Source organism: Littorina saxatilis, linkage group LG15 (assembly GCF_037325665.1).
Source record: "Littorina saxatilis isolate snail1 linkage group LG15, US_GU_Lsax_2.0, whole genome shotgun sequence".
Lineage (NCBI taxonomy): Eukaryota > Metazoa > Mollusca > Gastropoda > Littorinimorpha > Littorinidae > Littorina > Littorina saxatilis.
This window is the reverse complement of record NC_090259.1, coordinates 18695652-18708806: the sequence shown is the minus strand read 5'-3', so window position 1 is coordinate 18708806 and position 13155 is coordinate 18695652. Positions and strand designations below refer to the sequence as shown.

The window sequence follows — 13155 nt, the reverse complement described above, 5'->3', positions numbered from 1 at the left end:
CACACATCAAAATAAAGGCTGCATTGATGAGTACTGACCGTAGACACAGTCATAACCACAATGGGTTGAATGGTGGGGTCACACACACACATCAAAATAAAGGCTGCATTGATGAGTACTGACCGTAGACACAGTCATAACCACAATGGGTTGAATGGTGGGGTCACACACACACATCAAAATAAAGGCTGCATTGATGAGTACTGACCGTAGACACAGTCATAACCACAGTGGGCTGAATGGAGGGGTCTCACACACACACACACACACACAAAAAGACTGCATTGATGAGTACTGACCGTAGACACAGTCATAACCACAATGGGTTGAATGGTGGGGTCGGCAGACTGTGGGATGTATGACCCCAGGAAAGTGTAGGTGGAGATCCACTGCATATCAGTCACTGCAACAAAGAAGACAATATATACTCTTCAAGAAAGTTGAGACCCGGTCAAGAAAGTGTATCAGTTTAGGTCATCAATGCATGTTGTTGCAGTACATTAGTTTGTCAGTGTGGCAGTTCTAAAACACAAGCTGGTGAGCACCTTTGATGGCCTGGACCCTGTTGGACACATGCATCACAAGTTTTTGCCATGGCATGTTTTACACTGATTTCATAAATCTGCAATTTCGCGGACAATTCCCATGCCTGATTTTGAGCACTACTTTTGTAACGCCATTGTGACTGAACATAGGTATCAAAGGCGCTAGAAGTTGCAAACGGTGTGTTCTTACATTTACTTTGTTGGGTAACAAAACGCCGTCTTTCAACAGTGACCCAGTGGATTGTTTCAAACTTTCAGAAGAAGCAAATGAGGAAGAAGAAACGCTCAGGAGTAAGAGAAAGAAGAAAGTCTGACCTTGATATGGCGCAGGAAAGACAGCAGGAGCAGGCCAGTCTTTCTTCAGCTTCAGGTCATGGTCATATTGACTGCTGGAGGCGTCATTCTTTCCAACCATGATCTGCTTCCCTTTCGGGCTCCAGCTCACTGTAAAATCATCATCATCATCATCATCATACTAGCTGCTGAAGGCGTCATTCTTTCCCACCATGATCTGCTTCCCCTTGGGGCTCCAACTCACTGTAAAATCATCATCATTAACATCATCACCATACTGACTACTGGAGGTGTCATTCTTTCCCACCATGATCTGCTTTCCCTTAGGGCTCCAGTTTACTGTTAAATCATCATGATTAACATGTTAAACCATCATGATTAACATATCAATATCATTAACATCATCATCAAATCTTTTCCCACCATGATTTGCTTAGCTTTGGGGGTCCAGTTTATTGTACAGGTATGATGATCATTACTAAGATTAGGACAATAATCATGGTGATCATAGTATATCTATCACACCTATCACCCTTCCCCACTATCATCTGCTCCCCTTTACGACTCATAAAAAAGTATATGCAATTCATACACTTAAACACAGAACAAGCGAATAGCAAACAAACCATCCTTATTTGAATGCACAAATAAACACTGAAAGACGAAAATACATCAAGTCAGAAAGAAATCATCAAATATTGCCTGAATGTAAAACAAGTCGCGTAAGGCGAAATTACTACATTTAGTCAAGCTGTGGAACTCACAGAATGAAACTGAACGTAGTCCGCCGCTAGTGCAAAAGGCAGTGAAAGTGACGAGCCTGTTTGGCGCGGCAGCGGTTGCGCTGTGCTTCATAGCACGCTTTACTGTACCTCTCTTCGTTTTAACTTTCTGAGCGTGTTTTTAATCCAAACATATCATATCTATATGTTTTTGGAATCAGGAACCGACAAGGAATAAGATGAAATAGTTTTTAAATCGATTTCGGAAATTTAATTTTGATCATAATTTTTATATTTTTAATTTTCAGAGATTGTTTTTAATCCAAATATAACATATGTATATGTTTTTGGAATCAGCAAATGACAAAGAATAAGATGAAATTGTTTTTGGATCGTTTAATAAAAAAATAATTTTAATTACAAGTTTTCGATTTTTAATGACCAAACTCACTCATTAGTTTTTAAGCCACCAAGCTGAAATGCAATACCAAACCCCGGCCTTCGTCGAAGATTGCTTTGCCAAAATTTCAATCAATTTAATTGAAAAATGAGGGTGTGACAGTGCCGCCTCAACTTTTACAAAAAGCCGGATATGACGTCATCAAAGGTATTTATCGAAAAAATAAAAAAAAACGTCCGGGGATATCATACCCAGGAACTCTCATGTCAAATTTCATAAAGATCGGCCCAGTAGTTTAGTCTGAATCGCTCTACACACACACACAGACACAGACACAGACACACATACACCACGACCCTCGTCTCGATTCCCCCCTCTATGTTAAAACATTTAGTCAAAACTTGACTAAATGTAAAAAGGAGCGAAAATGTGTAAGCCAAAACTCACAACAAGTAGCCGGCAGAGGACCTGAGGCTTTGACAGTGACAGTGTCGGTGACCTCCAGCAAAGTGACAGTGCCGTTACCGACACACACAGCTAGCAGAGTGGGAAAAGCTGGGTTCCATGTCAGGTCACTGAGTGTCATGCCACCTCCTGCTGACAACTGGTACCTGGCAAACGGTGCAGGCACTTTGGTCTGAAACAATACGAGGAAAACACTTTAATGACACAGTTTAAAGACCCCATTCATTATTTGGTTCAAACATGATTTTATTTAGATAACATCGGGTGGCAAATGATGCAAAAAATAAACTCGGGACCACACAACAAACTATACTTATATTGAGTGTGGCTATACATTTATATCTCCACAGAAAATGTCTTCTACACGTACTGTCTAGGTGAGATTAGTTATTTCTTTGAAACACGAGAAACCAACATGCTTCCTCTTGGTAAAGCACTACTAATATTCTAAATTAGAGAACCCAAGATCCATCCAATCCAAAATTTGTTTACATAAACAGCTATAAGAAGAAAAAGGTTTAATTCTTTAAACCAAGATCTGAAACTGTGAGAGTAAGTATAACCTTCAAGCATAGAGAACATGAAAGTTTTGAGAGACTCCCTTTCTTTTAAGACCCTGTTTTCTTAGACTTTCTGTTCATAGTCTTTGAAACTTTACCCCCATTTTAAGACTCCCTTTTTTTTTAAACCAGATTTTCTCAGATTCCATTTGTTTAAACTTCTCGTCATTACACTACATTCTAATTGCACACCCATTTTTGTTGTTGTTGTTGTTTTGTTTGCTTAACGCCCAGCCGACCACGAAGGGCCATATCAGGGCGGTGCTGCTTTGACATATAACGTGCGCCACACACAAGACAGAAGTCGCAGCACAGGCTTTATGTCTCACCCAGTCACATTATTCTGACACCGGACCAACCAGTCCTAGCACTAACCCCATAATGCCAGACGCCAGACGCCAGGCGGAGCAGCCACTAGATTGCCAATTTTAAAGTCTTAGGTATGACCCGGCCGGGGTTCGAACCCACGACCTCCCGATCACAGGGCGGACGCCTTACCACTAGGCCAACCGTGCCGGTAATTGCACACCCACCTGATCAGCAAAGACCCTGAGGTCAAAGAACAGAAGCTGTAGCGTTGCGTCATCGTCAGTCACAATTGACAGGGTCATGTCATCACAGCTGATGGCCATGTGCACCACAGGGGCAGCAACTGTCAACTGCCTGTCACACGGAGCATCAACAATGCCTGTGCTTCGCTCCCTTTCGTCAACACTCTGATCCACATGTGATAGGGCTGCCAGGCGCATCACTCTGATTTCTGAAATGCAGTGCATACAAACGTTGCGTCATCGCAAAAAATGCATAAAAAGGACAAACAGCATGAAATAAATGCAACTTTTTGTTCTGAGGAGTCTTTTATCAATAACATGCACATAAATCAAAAATTTTAGTAATAAATTTTCATTTGATTAATATACTTACCCAACTCACATATAGCAATTAACCCTAGTTCAGTGCTGGTAACGCTGTACGCGTCCCCTTGGTAACAAGGAAGGCGCCTCTAAAAAAAGAGTGACATGAGACCCGTAAGGGTGTCTAAGCCAGCCCGGAAACGAGACTGCCTTCCGTATGCGCGCGCATACACCGCCATATGCAATTCATTCTAAAGCGAAGCCCAACTCACTCCTTTTTTAGACCCAAACACCCACCACAGCGGGGAGGCGGGAGGGAATAAACGATGTGAGTTGGGTAAGTATATTAATCAAATGAAAATTTATTACTAAAATTTTTGATTAAATTACATATCTTACCCAACTCACATATAGCAGATTGCTACTATAGGTGGCGGGTATATAGAGAAATCATGAAATTAGAACCTGTTCCAAGGCTACCATAACCGGTAACGCGGAACTGCCGTCCTGTCCCAAGACGTCTCTGAGGGAGAGGTTAATAAAAACCTCCTCAGACCGCCCGTAAGCCGACTCCAGTACTTCAGCCAAACGGCCCGACCAGAGGACTGTCAAAGAGGAGGCCCAAGGCCTTGCCTCATACGGTGAGAGGCAAAACTGCCCTAACATCTCCAGACTGTGTTAATCACCAGGTAAGCACCTGTCTGATCAAAGTGGAGACTCACTTGGTTAAATAAACTTTCGCAATATCCTTACACCTTGCTGTGCTAAGTGATATCATAAAAGCTTCAGATTTTCTGACCCAATGCCGAGTCCGTGACAGGTACCTTCTGAGAGTCCTCACGGGACAAATAACCACATCAAGCTCCCCAGGAGCAAGAGTCCAGTGTAGCAGTCCATCTAGGTAAGGTTGACTTCAAAAAGTCATACCCCTACCAGAGTAGATAGACCTGTACCCACCCTAAAACAGTGTTTAACGTCATTTCCAACCGTTCAAGGTTAAATCAAGACGGAGACGAAAGATAAGGCAAATGGCCTTTAAATCAACGATCTAACAAGGTCCGTGAAAGTCAGAAAATTTTTCGAAAATCGAAATATTAAAAGAGCCAAACCTGACTCTAAAGGAGCCAAAATCTTGCTTCCTGAATTGAAAATACAATTGGAAGCTGGTTTTCCCCGTTTTCCGCATAAAAGCCAAGGTAGAATCACGATGGAGATGAAAGATAAGGCAAGTAACCTTTGATTCAATGATCTAACAAGATCCGTGCAAGTCGGAAAAAACTTCGAAACCCGAAAAGTTTTAATTGACTAAACGTGACTCTAAAGGAGCCACACCCTTGCTTCATGAATTGAAAATGCAACTCGAAGCTTGTTTTCCATTTTTGCTTAAATGCCAGAAAATTTCGAAGGAACCCAAAAGCCATAGATCAGTCTTTCTTGAAAAGATGTCCATATTCAAAATAGCCAGAAAGTATGCTTACTCCCACTTCTCACAGAAGCTACTAGAGTAAGCTTGGCCGTTTTCCGTGTAGATCCGCCAGGCTAGCCTTGAAACGGGTTAAAGCAACGCTGCACCAAGCCGTACCAAAGTGACAGAAATTACATAAAGTCTTAAAAATAAGACATGAAAGAAAAACGGAAACCCAGAATAGGTGGATCGCCACCTCATTACACGTAGAGAAGAGGAGTTCATTCCGTAAGAAATAAGCGCTTCGAACCAAGCCAGTCTAAGTGACAAGCGAACAAACACGCCCAAAACCCCTATAAAGACTCTGAATCAAATCCAGAGTTGAGGCGGAAGCCCCTAAGTATCCCAAGGATATCCTTACAGAAGACATCCGTGTAACTGGAATGTGAGAAAGCAAAGACGCCTTCTTGCCAGCCTTAAGAGGTCTGGAACCAAGATAGCAAAGACCCGTACTGTGCGACCAACAGGTCGCCAAAACGATCTATGAGAAAGATCCTGTGAAAGCGAGGGTATAGAGCCAAAAGCTAAAGTAGATAACAGCCAGCCTGAAGCTTTTCGTTTGGAAACAAACGACAGCCAAGGCCTGCCTTGCGCTTCCCTTTTACCGTGAGCGTCTCTTAGATAGATAAAAGCCCGCGTGCATAGAAGGGGTCTCAAAAAGAGACCTTTCAAACAAGAAAGAGATTAAAGCCTAGCCAAAAGAACAAAACTTTAAAGGCAGAGGCTTACCCTCAGGTAAAAAACCGGCAAAGTTAACTCCTTTGTATCTGCGTCCTGTCAGACCACAAAGATATCCAGTTAGAACGTAACCACCCAGGCGAGAGAAAAAGCGCGTTTTGTTCAAACGAGCCCATCATAAAAACCCGAAGCCACAAACTCCCCGAGCTAGGAGATCTTGATCTTACAGACACTTTCTCCTAGCTATCCAAATCCAGATGGATTTTAGCCAAACCCGAGGGCGGTTCCGTAGAACAAAAACAGAGAACCTAAGTTCTTAAGTTTGGAGTTAACCGAAGCCTACAGAAAGCGCTCCGCGAGTGACACGCTCTTAAGCGTAAGACACAAGCTAAAGCAACGCCGCCGCAGGTATAAAGTCGAACGTTGTCTACACAGGTAGTGGTGACAAAGAAGACTCGCTTGTGAAAACTCCACAAGTACAAAAAACCCCGCCAGAGGATCTAAGAACTTAACACTCAAAGATTCTCCTCAGAAGGCTCAAATCAACCTCAAAATGCCGCGAACAGCGACACAGCTGAAGTATAAGCCTCCCCTCGTTCAAAAGCATCATAACAATCATCGAAATGATGAGAACCAGTCACCAATCCCGATAAGGCAATACTTGCCAAAAATCGGAAAAGTTTTGAAAAAATTCAACACCGGAACTCCATGACCAAAACTCCATCCACCTGTCTCCTTCCAGCGGGAAAACTGGAAAAGGAAGTGGACACAGCCTGAATAACAGCAAAGGAACCGCAGCGACGGAACCGACAGCCAAAGGCTGAAAGGTGCCGACTACCAACACCCCAGTGTTAACGGTAGAAGGCTATCCCATCCTGTACCGGAAGCCACAGCCACAAAAGCGGAAGCGAACCGGCCGTGGATTAGTAAACATCAGAACCCACAGGTAGCATAAAAACACACCGGACGATCCCGTAGTCCTCAAACCATTTCAGCTGCGAGCACCACTGCACTTGCTAACATGAAACGGAACCTAAAATCAGGGCTCTTCAGTAATGCGTAAGCACCTTCATCTGAACAGCCGTCAAGCACAACCGTGCAATCCGGAAGCTGACTCCCTGTTTGACTTAACTGTCCAACAAAGAACCAGCCCTCCGTTCGCTACCTGCCCCCCGTTCCTGTCAAAACCTAAATGCCGTTTTTCACTGACCAGGCCACTGCGCTGGACAACTTAAACGGCAAGTTAAGCTGGGTGTCATCCACCACCGTGGACACACCCTCACAATCCTCTCCTTCCTACTTGGTTACAAAGTTAGGAAGGTGACCCCCAGAGAGACTTGCATGGTCAATCCAAGAATCACTCAGACCAACAACCTCCTGCCCCCAGGGCGGAAGCTTACGTTGCCCAGCCACGAAAATGCGTGCCACATTCCTCCTGCGAACGTACACCACTTTCACCGGAGAACCCGGCTACACGCGGCCAATTGCCAACTCCAGGGCAATGGACAACAAATCCAGGAAGCTGAAGAGAACATCCTGTTCCTCCGAACTTCCAGAAGTCGGAACCAGATAGAGGTAGAGTAAGTTACCCCTTTGTTCTCAACCACCCCTTCCGGTCAAAACTTAAATGCCGTTTTCCGCCGCCCACGTCACTGCGCTGGACAACTTGAACGGCAAGTTAAGCTGGGTGTCGTCCATCCCCGTGGACGCACTCGTTATCCTTTCCTTCATGCTCGCAATGGCAATCAGGAAGGTGACCCCCGGAAAGACGCTCCCGGCCAAGCCGTTCGCGGTCGATCCCAGAATCACCAACTTCCACAATACCTAAATGCCGTTTTCCGCTGCCCACGTCACTGCGCTGGACAACTTGAACGGCAAGTAAGCTGGGAGTCGTCCACCACCGTGGACGCCCCCTCGTTAACCTCTCCTTCATGCTCGCAATCGCAATCAGGAAGGTGACACCCAGAAAGACACTCCTGGTCGATCCAAGCACCACCTAGTTTCGCACACAGTGCCTAAATGCCGTTTTCCGCTGCCCACGTCACTGCGCTGGACAACTTGAACGGCAAGTAAGCTGGGAGTCGTCCACCACCGTGGACGCACCCTCGTTAACCTCTCCTTCATGCTCGCAATCGCAATCAGGAAGGTGACACCCAGAAAGACACTCCTGGTCGATCCAAGCACCACCTAGCTTTGCACACAGTAAACCAGTCGTCTTGCACTACCATGCAATCCGAAAGCTGACTCCCGTACTGACACCATTGTCTAGCAGAGAACCAGCTTTACTGTCTACCCCCCGCCCAGAGGGCGGGGTCGGAAGCCACACACACTCGCCCCCGTCCCCAGACTGAGCAGAGTGCAGTGGAACTTCCTTACGTGTACCAGGGCTCTTACTCCCCACTGAAAGGCCGCCAAAGCGGGTTGAGTCAGCCGAGAGATAAGAACTTTCGCCCGGCCGCCATGCGCCTGAGGCTACTCGCTCCTGACCACGTGCCGAGTTTTGGCCGGAGAACCCGGTTACTAACTCAGCAGACATACCTTGTGTACGAGACGGAACGCCGGAATGCGAACCCAAAAGCGGACACGGCACAATCTCCTCATCCTGAGAGGCATGCACCTCCGCTCTCGTGACTGTAGTGGCAGGAGACGAGCGAACGCTGGCAAGCGAAGAGACGCCAGCCACACCCGAGGGAAGAGAACGAAGCTCCGCTCTCGTCGAAGTAATCTCGGCCGCTAAAGTAGACACCTGCGAACTAAGAGATAACAACAAAGCAGCAACATCAGCTGATGCCAACCCCGGCACCACAGGGGGAGAATCCCCCTTAGCAGGTTTATTCACGTGAGCGGTCTTGTCAACCGGCTTAGCCGACAAAATGGCCGCTGTCTTGTCTACCGGCTTAGCGGGCAAATCAACAAACACATCAAAAGATTTTTTGCAAGAGTATCTTCACCAGAAACGGATTGTTTAGTCTTCCTAGAAGATTCTTTAGAAGAAGTGGGCGCAGCAGCTACCTTTTAGGCGTACACCTCTTCTTGGCATTGTCGGCCATGACACAACAAAGACTCACGAAAAATTTTTGAAAAAAATTTTGCAAGTCCAAAAAGCGGCCAACAACGCTGCCAAAATCAAGAATAAACAAGAACGACCTCACCCCAACAGCAGTAGAGAAGTCCAGATGCAAGAAGATACCAAGAGGAACAACAAAGTCAAAAGACTAAGTCAAAACGGCTGAAACAGCCGGAGCGTACAACAAATGCGACCAGTCTCACTGGCGCTGAGCTTTGGAATGAATTGCATATGGCGGTGTATGCGCGCGCATACGGAAGGCAGTCTCGTTTCCGGGCTGGCTTAGACACCCTTACGGGTCTCATGTCACTCTTTTTTTAGAGGCGCCTTCCTTGTTACCAAGGGGACGCGTACAGCGTTACCAGCACTGAACTAGGGTTAATTGCTATATGTGAGTTGGGTAAGATATGTAATTTAATTACATTTCATCAAGGATGATTTTATTATGCACTGCAACTGTTGATAATCAAGTCATTTTGTTTTCTTTAAAAGTATATTTTTAAATCAAGACATCATTCTCTGACTAGCAGTAGCATCACAATCACATTACAAACTATTGAGCAGTCAAAAAAGAACAAGCAAAATAAGACTGCCACAGAAAATTCACACAAGGACAACTGACACTAAAAGAATAAACGTGCCATGCATATTTTGTTTAAACTGGCTGGACCAAGCTACCAGCTATGTGATCAATGGTGTAGTCTGAAAGATCTTACTGCAGAAAGTAACTATAGTGTATGTCTTCCAGTTGGTGGGTCTCTCTGCCACTGGTGCAACAAGTTATAATTTTATCTTCTCTAATGATGTGCACATATTGACAAGTATGAACAAGTACACAAACGAAAAACAAAGGATTTAATGTGATATATATATGTGGCATAAAAGTCACTGATACTGTGAAAACCCCCCTTTTAAGACCTCTAAAATTCTTTCTTTATTTGGTGTTTAACGTCGTTTTCAACCATTCAAGGTTATATCGCGACGGGGGAAGATGGGATAGAGCCACTTGTCAACTGTTTCTTGTTCACAAAAGCACTAATCAAAAATTTGCTCCAGGGGCTTGCAACGTAGTACAATGTATGACCTTACTGGGAGAATGCAAGTTTCCAGTACAAAGGACTTAACATTTCTTACATACTGCTTGACTAAAATCTTTACAAACATTGACTATTCTATACAAGAAACACTTAACAAGGGTAAAAACCTAAAAGGAGAAACAGAATCCGTTAGTCGCCTCTTACGACATGCTGGGGAGCATCGGGTAAATTCTTTCTCGTCCCAACCAATATGGGACTCCCCCTAGCCCGCGGGGGGTAAAATCTGAAAAAATCAAGTCTTAAAAGGGAGGGAGTCTTAAAACATGGGGGTAAATTTACAGAGGTTATGAACCAAATATCTGAAAAACTAAGATCTTAAAACGGGGGGAGTCTTAAAAGTAAAAGGGAACTTCCACTGTCGTGATAATTGTCCTGGTGTGGGTAAGCATTCAAAGTCAAATGAGCATTACATAGACCATTTCAAAAGTACAGACCATTGCGGAGAGCGCAGAAGATGAGGCCAAACTTGGAGGATGTGGCCAGCTGCTGCACTCTTTTGCCAGGCACAACTCCATTGCCATCAGGGGACGGGTACACTCTGCACTTGCACAGCTGTCGGAATTCAAAGTCCTGAAAACATACAAGTCCAAATGTTAGTATGGTTACACCTTTCTGGACTCAGGAACTGTCACTGTCAGGGTGCATTTGTATGCATCAGATTCAGACAAATAAAATACTTAAAGTTAAATAGAGAGTCGGCATACTCAGGCACGGGAATTGTCTGCGAAATCGCGGATTTCCGCAAAGAGGAAATTACGTTTCAGCGGAAACAAAACAATTTCTGCGGCAAACAAAAGGTAAATTAAATTATATGTGTACTATAGTCTCTCTATCAATTATTTGCTTACACGAGAACTATCAAAATACTGGTCTAAAATGCTAAAGTGCTATAGTTCCAATGGGAAGGTTGGGATCACACAGCCGAGTGTCATTCACTTCACGAATGCGACTGTGAGGGTGCCCAGGTGTCTGACCAACACTGGTTGACTCAGAAAGCGCAAAAATATTTTTAAAAAAATTGTCTCGGCTCTTGTGACCCTTCCTGCTCAGGGCTCTCATGGTGACCTTGGTCTCAGTGGTGCTGTTCCAGCCATCCCTGAATATTCTGCTGCCAGCCTTCAACGTGTGATGCTCCGGGGGGGGTCAAAGGAAGGACGCAGTGGCGGTCTGCTCTCTGAGGAGACGCTCACTCAGTCTGGCTCCGCGACTTAACAGTCAGTGTCGTAAGGAGAGGGCTTAGTAGGTAGCGGCCTGCGTCCGTTAGCTCAGAACAGGACCAATACTGAACACCGTCGAAGTGACTCAGCAGCAGTGCAGTGTCATCTTCCGAGGGTAGCCTATTGCAGCGGCCTGACATCCTTCCCTGGAGTGTCTGTAAATTTGTGAGGGTGCCCAGGTGTCTGATGAACACTTGTTGACTCCTTGATTCGACAAGTCTGGTGGCGGAACGAAGTTCAGGGGTGGATTTTGCAGTGAGTGCTGGGACGGGGCGGCGTGAGAGCATACTGGGAGAAGGAACAAGCGTCGGGACAAACAAGAGAGGATGAAAACAATAAAAAGAGAGAAAAAAAAAGGAATTTCCATGCCTGATAGTGATACTCTGTCAGTGTCATACTCGCACGCTGAGTGATAAGGATAACGGTTTTCAGTATCTCCAACAAGTTGCTTTTCAAATCAAGATGAGCAGTGCACATGTGTGCACACCAAGCGTTTTGTTATGTCCTACTTGTGACCAAAATGCCTTATTTTCACAGCCAACATTTGTGGCATGATAAAAAATGTTATTTTGATAAATAACTCGGAATATGATTTTGGGAGTAACTGAAAAGCAACTTGCAAAAGGGAAACAAGATTTTTTTTAAAGAGTGATCTGATAAAAAAAATGTTTTGTGCTATCACAAAACTGTATTAAATGGCAAGGATACACTCATACAGTCTCTTAATTTTTCTCTTCTTCTTCTGTGTTCATGGGCTGGAACCCCTCCATACACTCATGTTTTGCAGGAGCGGGGATGGGCTTTTGATTTTTAGGTGCATTGCCCTTTTTAGCCTGCCATTTAGGTAGTCATAGTCCATTTCTGAGTGATGCATGTTGGGTATTGTCGTGTTTCTGTAAGTGTAACTGCAATTAAGCCATCAAAGTTCAAACTCCGAGTCCGAGTCTGAAAAGTGACATGGATCATTTGGATGACAGGATCAGGAACTTTTGCATGCATATTTGGTCTTATGCTTGCGTGTAATAATAATAATAATAAGAACATTTATATAGCGCTAAATCAAAAACTTTCGTTAAAAAGGCTTGCTCTAAGCGCTTGACATCTAAACTAAAACGTCATTCACACTCTTTACAATGATGTACAAGAACTTCATGTCACACTCTTTCATTCAGTATAGCACCATTCACACAGTTGTTATTCTGTACAAGACAATAAGTTAGTCTAACATTTAGAATGTTCATAAGATGAAAACAAGAAAAAACCAGACTGATTAAAACAACTGCTTAGTGCTAACAAAGCATGAATCTTAATGATAACGTAATACATGTTTCACTGTTAAGACCATAAAAAAAAACCTATGTGCTAAAATAACTTCAAACTTTTAAGAACTTCTTATAAGATACACAGCACATCTAGATAAACACCAGAATGATAAAACAAAAGGCAACTCGTTAAAACTATTAAATGCATCAATGTCTAAAACACGAAAGACTCAAATATAAGATACACAATTCTCTAGAATTGTTTATTAAAAAAACTGAAACCGACCTGCTCAAAGTAAACCATACCCACCCCCTCCCTACCCACCCCCAACCCTCCTCCTACACTAAATACTAATTATTTCTACTCTTAACTTTCCAACTACACGTTATCCATAAACTATGCACAGGAACATGTGTGTCAGCATTATGTGGCACCGACATGACTTGTGCATATCTAGCTTACAGCTAAGGGTTAAAGTTAAAGGACTACTGCAGTGAAAAATTATATTTATAATAATTTAAAACAAAG

General features: G+C 44.0%; 1 protein-coding gene across 2 annotated transcripts in view; it reads right to left on the bottom strand.

Moving 5' to 3' along the window:
• The window catches only part of LOC138948739 (nuclear pore complex protein Nup214-like), a 78101-nt gene that overhangs the window by 61993 nt on the left and 2953 nt on the right, over window positions 1-13155 (bottom strand). For both annotated transcript variants that reach the window (XM_070320343.1, XM_070320344.1), the window contains exons 2-6: window positions 10582-10717; window positions 3520-3746; window positions 2409-2598; window positions 861-989; window positions 300-403 (exon numbers count right to left, since the gene is read on the bottom strand). In XM_070320343.1, coding sequence (XP_070176444.1) covers window positions 300-403; window positions 861-989; window positions 2409-2598; window positions 3520-3746; window positions 10582-10717 — 786 coding nt within the window. The remainder of the gene's footprint in view (window positions 1-299; window positions 404-860; window positions 990-2408; window positions 2599-3519; window positions 3747-10581; window positions 10718-13155) is intronic.